This window comes from Oncorhynchus mykiss, chromosome 23 (assembly GCF_013265735.2).
Source record: "Oncorhynchus mykiss isolate Arlee chromosome 23, USDA_OmykA_1.1, whole genome shotgun sequence".
Lineage (NCBI taxonomy): Eukaryota > Metazoa > Chordata > Actinopteri > Salmoniformes > Salmonidae > Oncorhynchus > Oncorhynchus mykiss.
The window spans coordinates 6330517-6339986 of record NC_048587.1 but is presented as its reverse complement, the minus strand read 5'-3'; the positions used below and the strand labels follow the sequence as shown (position 1 = coordinate 6339986).

Genomic DNA, 9470 nt, shown 5'->3' with positions numbered 1-9470 from the left:
CGCTATTGGCCACTGGCATGGTCAGACACGTGGGTTGACTTGCATAGGCTACACGAATTAATGTGCGCCTACATATGATCACGTGACCACTCAGCCGACTGTAGACTAATAACCCTCTTATAATAATCGAATAAAATTGACAGGGAGAGGGGGTGTGCACCAGTGGAGGCTGGTGGAATGAGTTATAGGAGGACGGGCTCGTTGTAATGGCTGGAATGGAATTATAGGAACAGATTTAAATGTTGTTTCCATATGTTTGATGTGCTTGATACCGTTCCATTCCAACCATAGAAGTTAGGGGAAATAAAGTCCAGATGGTTTTATTTTATAGTGGAGATCAAGTGAATGAATTGGCTGGCTGGGCTGATGGGACAGCGGATGCTGCAGGGAATTCTCAGATGGAGAACATACATAGATTTACCCGCGCTAAACATTTTTTATTTAAAGTATGATTTAGAACGCGTCTCAACCAATCACAATGCTTGTTTTGACAAACCCGTTGTTGGAGGCGTGGCCTTATGTTAGCTCTGTTTGGCCACCCACGGCATTAAGTGTCATGCCCGTTCATCAGTAATGTTACACTCTGTTACGTTTGTACACTATCGGTTCTGCCGGTCTGCAGTCTGTAAAAGAGTCAACTTAATGCATATGTTGCTAAAGAGCCAACTAGCGTTATTGTCAAGACAGTCACCATTTTGTTACAGTAGGTCATCTGGATGTATAATTTAGGTAGTAGGACATTAGCTAATAGGTCAGTGGTTCCCAAACGTTTTATAGTCCCGTACCGCTTCAAACATTCAACCTCCAGCTGTGTACTCAGTGGCTTCTGATTCAATTCAATTTTCACAGAAACCACTTGTTGCAATTTCAATGACACTCTCTTGTTCAGATATCAGTAAGTAGACTGGAGGCAGGGAATGGAAGGGATAACAAATCCAGTTGTTTGTGTCGTCCATTTCAGGAAGGTACCTGCACACTCAGGAAGGTACCTGCAAACTCACACAGGTACTTTGCTATATCACATTTCACATTGTCAGTTTTAATTAACTAGGTAAGTCAGTTAAGAACAAATTCTTATTTACAATGACGGCCTACCGGGGAACAGTGGAGTTAACTGCCTTGTTCAGGGGCAGAACGACAGATTTTTACCTTGTCAGCTCAGGGATTCAATCCAGCAACCTTTCGGATACTGGCCCAACACTCTAACCACTAGACTACCTGCCTCCCCTCTCTAACCACTAGACTACCTGCCCCGCCCCCTCTAACCACTAGACTACCTGCCCCGCCCCCTCTAACCACTAGACTACCTGCCTCCCCCCTCTAACCACTAGACTACCTGCCCCCCCCCCCCCTCTAACCACTAGACTACCTGCCTCCCCCCTCTAACCACTAGACTACCTGCCTCCCCCCTCTAACCACTAGGCTACCTGCCTCCCCCTCTAACCACTAGGCTACCTGCCTCCCTCCTCTAACCACTAGGCTACCTGCCTCCCCCCTCTAACCACTAGGCTACCTGCCTCCCCCCTCTAACCACTAGGCTACCTGACGCTCGTCCTTAAGCTTGAGTTCAATTGCACACAAAAAAATCATACAATGATGGAAAGACCTGTGTGTTGTCCTTGTTAACGCAGATAGAAAAGAGCTCCAACTTCTTAATCATAGTCTCAATTTTGGTGAAGAGGAGCCAATAGCAGTGAACGGTGAACATTAGTATGAATTTTATAATAGACACACACAAAAAAAACAAGACCACTTTAGTGCTTAAAAAAAACATTTTACTGATACTGCTCAAGTGTTCAAAGGTCTGTGTGTATTATTGACATAGACACTAAAGTGTATGAAATAATTATCTTACAAAAATCGATCTGTCCATGATAACGTGTTTACATGTAACACATTGTGTTTTCTATGTAACACAGACAAACATTAACTTTCAAACAGAACAGACAGGTAGGACAGAGGACAGGTAGGACATAGGACAGGTAGGACAGAGGACAGGTACAGTAGGACACAGGACAGGTACAGTAGGACACAGGACAGGTAGGACAGAGGACAGGTACAGTACGACACAGGACAGGTACAGTAGGACACAGGACAGGTAGGACAGAGGACAGGTACAGTAGGACACAGGACAGGTACAGTAGGACAGAGGACAGGTAGGACAGAGGACAGGTACAGTAGGACACAGGACAGGTACAGTAGGACACAGGACAGGTACAGTAGGACAGAGGACAGGTACAGTAGGACACAGGACAGGTAGGACACAGGACAGGTAGGACAGAGGACAGGTACAGTAGGACACAGGACAGGTACAGTAGGACACAGGACAGGTAGGACAGAGGACAGGTAGGACAGAGGACAGGTAGGACACAGGACAGGTAGGACAGAGGACAGATACAGTAGGACACAGGACAGGTAGGACACAGGACAGGTAATACTGATGTGACTACAGGTAGGAAACAGGACAGGTACAGTAGGACACAGGACAGGTAGGACTCAGGACAGTAATACTGGTGTGACTACAGGTAGGACACAGGACAGGTACAGTAGGACACAGGACAGGTAGGACTCAGGACAGTAATACTGGTGTGACTACAGGTAGGACACAGTACAGGTACAGTAGGACACAGGACAGGTAGGAAACAGGACAGGTACAGTAGGACACAGGACAGGTAGGACACAGGACAGGTTGGACACAGGACAGTAATACTGGTGTGACTACAGGTAGGACACAGGACAGGTACAGTAGGACACAGGACAGGTAGGAAACAGGACAGGTACAGTAGGACACAGGACAGGTAGGACACAGGACAGTAATACTGGTGTCATGGCAACAAGACTTTCAAACAGAAAAGTTAACAAGGTAAAACTAGTGCAACACAATAGAACGCCATAGTAAAACTAACTGATTATGAATCTATGGATCTCTGCCTCCGAAAGACAAGAGATTAAATACTAGATGGACGTGACAAAACACATCTGTTTTTCCATCTGGATATTGGAGAACAAGAGGTGTGTGATTAAAATAAAGTTGAAGTGTGAATGAAAAGGTTTGAACAATACTGTCAACAATTACAGCCTTCACTCTGTAATAAAAACAACAAATAATGTAATGAAATAATCACCTTGTATCTTCTGAGTTTTATGACATAAAGACAAGACTAAGACACGTCTGGACTGTGTAATAACACCTCTGGACTGTGTAATAACACCTCTGGACTGTGTAATAACACCTCTGGACTGTGTAATAACACCTCTGGACTGAGTAATAACACCTCTGGACTGAGTAATAACACCTCTGGACTGTGTAATAACACCTCTGGACTGTGTAATAACACCTCTGGACTGTGTAATAACACCTCTGGACTGTGTAATAACATGTAATAACACCTCTGGACTGAGTAATAACATGTAATAACACCTTTGGACTGAGTAATAACATGTAATAACACATCTGGACTGACAAAACAGCAAAATAATGACTTCCATGGCAAAAATGATTGGTTTTCCACCTCTTAAAGAGGTTTCTGTTTTTGCTTATTAACCTTCGTGTTCAGTTCCAATAACCACTTGTTAGCCTTTCTGTTAGGTAGCCCTACTTCTGTCTGACGGTGTGACATAATCCCACAATCAAGTGTTTATGTAGAGCTATGTAGTGTTATGTAGAGCTATGTAGTGCTTATGTAGTGCTATGTAGTGCTTATGTAGTGCTATGTAGTGCTATGTAGTATTTATGTAGAGCTATGTAGTGTTTATGTAGTGTTTATGTAGTGTTATGTAGTGCTATGTAGTGTTTATGTAGTGTTTATGTAGTGTTTATGTAGTGTTATGTAGTGCTATGTAGTGTTTATGTAGTGTTTATGTAGTGTTATGTAGTGCTATGTAGTGCTATGTAGTGTTTATGTAGTGTTATCTAGTGCTATGTAGTGTTTATGTAGTGTTTATGTAGTGTTATGTAGTGCTATGTAGTGTTTACGTAGTGTTTATGTAGTGCTATGTAGTGTTTATGTAGTGTTTATGTAGTGTTATGTAGTGCTATGTAGTGTTTATGTAGTGTTTATGTAGTGTTATGTAGTGCTATGTAGTGCTATGTAGTGTTTATGTAGTGCTATGTAGTGTTTATGTAGTGCTATGTAGTGTTTATATAGTGTTTATGTAGTGCTATGTAGTGCTATGTAGTGTTTATGTAGTGTTTATGTAGTGCTATGTAGTGTTTATGTAGTGCTATGTAGTGTTTATGTAGTGTTTATGTAGTGCTATGTAGTGTTTATGTAGTGTTTATGTAGTGCTATGTAGTGCTATGTAGTGTTTATATAGTGTTTATGTAGTGCTATGTAGTGTTTATGTAGTGCTATGTAGTGTTTATGTAGTGTTTATGTAGTGCTATGTAGTGCTATGTAGTGTTTATGTAGTGCTATGTAGTGTTATGTAGTGTTTATGTAGTGCTATGTAGTGTTTATGTAGTGCTATGTAGTGTTTATGTAGAGCTATGTAGTGTTATGTAGTGCTATGTAGTGCTTATGTAGTGTTTATGTAGTGTTTATGTAGTGTTTATGTAGAGCTATGTAGTGTTTATGTAGTGCTATGTAGTGTTTATGTAGTGTTTATGTAGTGTTTATGTAGTGTTTATGTAGAGCTATGTAGTGTTATGTAGTGCTATGTAGTGCTTATGTAGTGTTTATGTAGTGTTTATGTAGTGTTTATGTAGAGCTATGTAGTGTTTATGTAGTGCTATGTAGTGTTTATGTAGTGTTTATGTAGTGTTATGTAGTGCTATGTAGTGTTTATGTAGTGCTATGTAGTGTTTATGTAGAGTTTATGTAGTGTTTATGTAGTGTTTATGTAGAGCTATGTAGTGTTTATGTAGTGCTATGTAGTGTTTATGTAGTGCTTATGTAGTGCTATGTAGTGCTATGTAGTGTTTATGTAGAGCTATGTAGTGTTTATGTAGTGCTATGTAGTGCTTATGTAGTGTTTATGTAGTGTTTATGTAGTGCTATGTAGTGTTTATGTAGTGCTATGTAGTGTTTATGTAGAGCTATGTAGTGTTTATGTAGAGCTATGTAGTGCTTATGTAGTGTTTATGTAGTGTTTATGTAGTGCTATGTAGTGTTTATGTAGTGTTAAGTGGTGTTTATGTAGTGTTTATGTAGTGCTATGTAGTGTTTATGTAGTGTTAAGTGGTGTTTATGTAGTGTTTATGTAGTGCTATGTAGTGTTATGTAGTGTTATGTAGTGTTTATGTAGTGCTTATGTAGTGCTATGTAGTGCTATGTAGTATTATGTAGTGCTATGTAGTGCTATGTAGTGTTCATGTAGTGCTTATGTAGTGCTATGTAGTGCTATGTAGTGCTATGTAGTGTTTATGTAGAGCTATGTAGTGTTTATGTAGTGCTATGTGGTGCTTATGTAGTGCTATGTAGTGTTTATGTAGAGCTATGTAGTGTTTATGTAGTGCTATGTAGTGTTTATGTAGTGCTATGTAGTGTTCATGTAGTGCTTATGTAGGGCTATGTAGTGCTATGTAGTGTTCATGTAGTGCTTATGTAGTGCTATGTAGTGCTATGTAGTGCTATGTAGTGCTATGTAGTGCTATGTAGTGTTCATGTAGTGCTTATGTAGTGCTATGTAGTGCTATGTAGTGCTATGTAGTGCTATGTAGTGTTTATGTAGTGCTTATGTAGTGCTATGTAGTGCTATGTAGTGTTTATGTAGAGCTATGTAGTGTTTATGTAGTGCTATGTAGTGCTTATGTAGTGCTATGTAGTGTTTATGTAGAGCTATGTAGTGTTTATGTAGTGCTATGTAGTGTTTATGTAGTGCTATGTAGTGTTCATGTAGTGCTTATGTAGGGCTATGTAGTGTCTATATATGTAGTGCTTGTGGGTGTTGAGATAACTCTTTGGTCGGCTGCTGAGTATAAGGTTGTTGAATGGTTGGTATAAGGTTGGTTTAAGGTTGGTTTAAGGTAGGTGTACAGCTGGTGTAAGGTTGGTGTAAGATTGGTGTATGGTTAGTGTACGGTTTAAGGTTGGTATAAAGTTGGTGTATGGTTGTTGTCAGGTTTGTGTTAGATTGGTGTATACAGTGGCTTGCGAAAATATTCACCCCCCTTGTCTTTTTCCTATTTTATTGCCTTACAACCTGGAATTGAATTGAACCTGGTTGAATCATTTGATTTACACAACATATCTACCACTTTGAAGATGAAAATATTATTTTATTGTGAAACAAACAAGAAATAAGACAAAAAAAAACAGAACTTGAATGTGCGTAACTACTACTTTATAGAGCCACCTTTTGCAGCAATTACAGCTGCAAGTCTCCTGGGGTATGTCTCTATAAGCTTGGCACATCTAGCCACTGGGATTTTTGCCCATTCTTCAAGGCAAAACTGCTCCAGTTTCTTCAATTTGGATGGGTTCTCCAGCTCCTTCAAGTTGGACTGGTTCCGCTGGCAATCTTTAAGTCATATCACAGATTCTCAATTGGATTGAGGTCTGGGCTTTGACTAGGCCATTCCAATGTATTTAAATGTTTCCCCTTAAACCACTCAAGTGTTGCTTTAGCAGTATGCTTAAGGTCATTGTCCTGCTGGAAGGTGAACCTCCGTCCAAGTCTCAAATCTCTGGAAGACTGAAACAGGTTTCCCTCAAGAATTTCCCTGTATTTAGCTCCATCCATCATTCCTTCAATTCTGACCAGTTTCCCAGTCCCTTCCGAGGAAAAACCTCTCCACAGCATGATGCTGCCACCACCATGCTTCACTGTGGGGATGGTGTTCTCAGGGTGATGGAGGTGTTAGGTTTCCGCCAGACATAGCGTTTTCCTTGTTGGCCAAAAAGCTCAATTTTAGTCTCATCTGACCAGAGTACCTTCTTCCATATGTTTGGGGAGTCTCCCACATGCCTTTTGGCGAACAAGAAACGTGTTTGCTTATTTTTTTCTGGCCACTCTTCCGTACAGCCCAGCTCTGTGGAGTGTACGGGCTTAAAGTGGTCCTATGGGCAGATACTTCAATCTCCGCTGTGGAGCTTTTGCAGCTCCTTCAGGGTTATCTTTGGTCTCTTTGTTGCCTCTCTGATTAATGCCCTCCTTTCCTGGTCCGTGAGTTTTGGTGGGCGCCCTTCTCTTGACAGGTTTGTTGTGGTGCCATATTCTTAAAATTTTTTATAATGGATTTAATGGTGCTCCGTAGGATGTTCAAAGTCTCTGATATTATTTTATAACCCAACCCTGATCTGTACTTCTCCACACCTTTGTCCCTGACCAGTTTGGAGACTGCCTTGGTCTTCATGGTGCAGCTTGCTTGGTGGTGCCCCTTGCTTAGTGGTGTTGCAGACTCTGGGGGCCTTTCAGGACAGGTGTATATATACTGAGATCATGTGACAGATCATGTGACACTTAGATTGCGCACAGGTGTGCACTATTTAACTAATTATGAAGGTAATTGGTTGCACCAGATCTTATTTAGAGGCTTCATAGCAAAGGGGGTGAATACATATATGCACACACCACTTTTTCGTTTTTCGTTTTTTATAATTTCACTTCACAAATTTGGACTATTTTGTGTATGTCCATTACATGAAATCCAAATAAAAATCTATTTAAATTACAGGTTGTAATGCAACACAATAGGAAAAACACCAAGGGGGATGAACACCAAGGGGGATGAACACCAAGGGGGATGAACACCAAGGGGGATGAACACCAAGGGGATGAACAGCAAGGGGGATGAACACCAAGGGGGATGAACACTTTTGTAAGGCACTGTAGTCGTTGAAAGATTGGTGTATGGTTGGTGTAAGGTTGGTGTAAGGTTGGTGTAAGGTTGGTGTAAGGTTTGTGTATGGTTGGTGTATAGTTGGTGTATAGTTGATGTATGGTTGGTGATAAGTTGGTGTAAGGTTGGTGTATGGTTGGTTTATGGTTGGTGTAAGGTTGGTGTATGGTTGGTGAAAGATTGGTGTAAGGTTCGTGTATAGTTGATGTATGGTTGGTGATAAGTTGGTGTAAGGTTGGTGATAAGTTGGTGTATGGTTGGTGTATAGTTGGTGTATGGTTGGTGTAAGGTTGGTGTAAGGTTGTTGTAAGGTTGGTGTAAGGTTGGTGTATGGTTAGTGTATGGTTGGTGTATGGTTGGTGTATGGTTGGTGTAAGGTTGGTGTAAGGTTGGTGTAAGGTTGGTGTAAGGTTTGTGTATGGTTGGTGTATAGTTGGTGTATAGTTGATGTATGGTTGGTGATAAGTTGGTGTAAGGTTGGTGTATGGTTGGTTTATGGTTGGTGTAAGGTTGGTGTATGGTTGGTGAAAGATTGGTGTAAGGTTCGTGTATAGTTGATGTATGGTTGGTGATAAGTTGGTGTAAGGTTGGTGATAAGTTGGTGTATGGTTGGTGTATAGTTGGTGTATGGTTGGTGTAAGGTTGGTGTAAGGTTGTTGTAAGGTTGGTGTAAGGTTGGTGTATGGTTAGTGTATGGTTGGTGTATGGTTGGTGTATGGTTGGTGTATGGTTGGTGTAAGGTTGGTGTTTGGTTGGTGTATAGTTGGTGTATGGTTGGTGTAAGGTTGGTGTATGGTTGTTGTAAGGTTGGTGTAAGGTTGTTATTGGTGTTCCTCAGGGCTCAGTCTCTCAGCATCAGTGTATACACAGTACGGTCACAGAGGGAGAAACAGCTGGCTGTATACTGTACGGAGGAAGACCCACGACAGGATTTACCAGTGATGCCGTTGTCTTACAACAGGTGGCGTCATACACAAGTCCGTCAACCCAAGTGCAGTAGATGTCTTTCCCTTTGTTCTGAATCCAGGTCATTGGGGTCTTTACAACTTCCCAGATCTCCAGAGACAGGCTTTGTTAAGTTGGACCTTTCCCCTTGCTTCCTGTCCATCAAAACAGGTTCAAATATCCCCATGATTGAAATCAAATGGCTAACAGTAGAAAAAAAATATATAAAAAAAAATAAACAAAGACTACAGATGAAATCCCAAGTGTCTGGCACAGTGCACGGTGTGGTAACTAATGAATAAATACACAAAACATAAATACTTTACATACGTGTACCTGAGCTCAGACCTATAGCACCTCTCTGACATCAGAGCACCAACAGGGGGGGGGGCTGACTCGCTGACACGCCACCCGCCCAACGCTCCGTCCCCGTTATTCAAAAACTCAGAGACACCACATCATTAAGGTTTTCAGAGTTTCATAGTGCAAGTGAAATGTCTTTATCGTCTCGCGGAAAGAACGTCCTTTAATTCCCCTTCAAGTTTAGTCCAGCTGCTCTCAGCTGCTGAACTTGGCGTGGACGATCATACGAGGCTTAGGTAGTGTTGGGGGTTGCTTAGGAACAGATCTAGGGGGGGAGGGAGGGAAAAGGAGATAGATGTTAAAAGTGCATGTTAAGTGTCATGTCCAGAAATTCACAAGTGAATGGTTAGAAAACTTATTCTTGGCATGACTGGATAAA

The 9470-nt window shown here is 41.3% G+C and overlaps 1 protein-coding gene across 1 annotated transcript in view; it reads right to left on the bottom strand.

The window, feature by feature from the left end:
* Window positions 1-8116: 8116 nt before the first annotated feature.
* Window positions 8117-9470, bottom strand: part of LOC110510837 (disintegrin and metalloproteinase domain-containing protein 12) — a 245135-nt gene continuing 243781 nt past the window's right edge. The window contains exon 23 of the mRNA XM_036960839.1: window positions 8117-9356. Coding sequence (XP_036816734.1) covers window positions 9287-9356 — 70 coding nt within the window. The 3' untranslated portion in view covers window positions 8117-9286. The remainder of the gene's footprint in view (window positions 9357-9470) is intronic.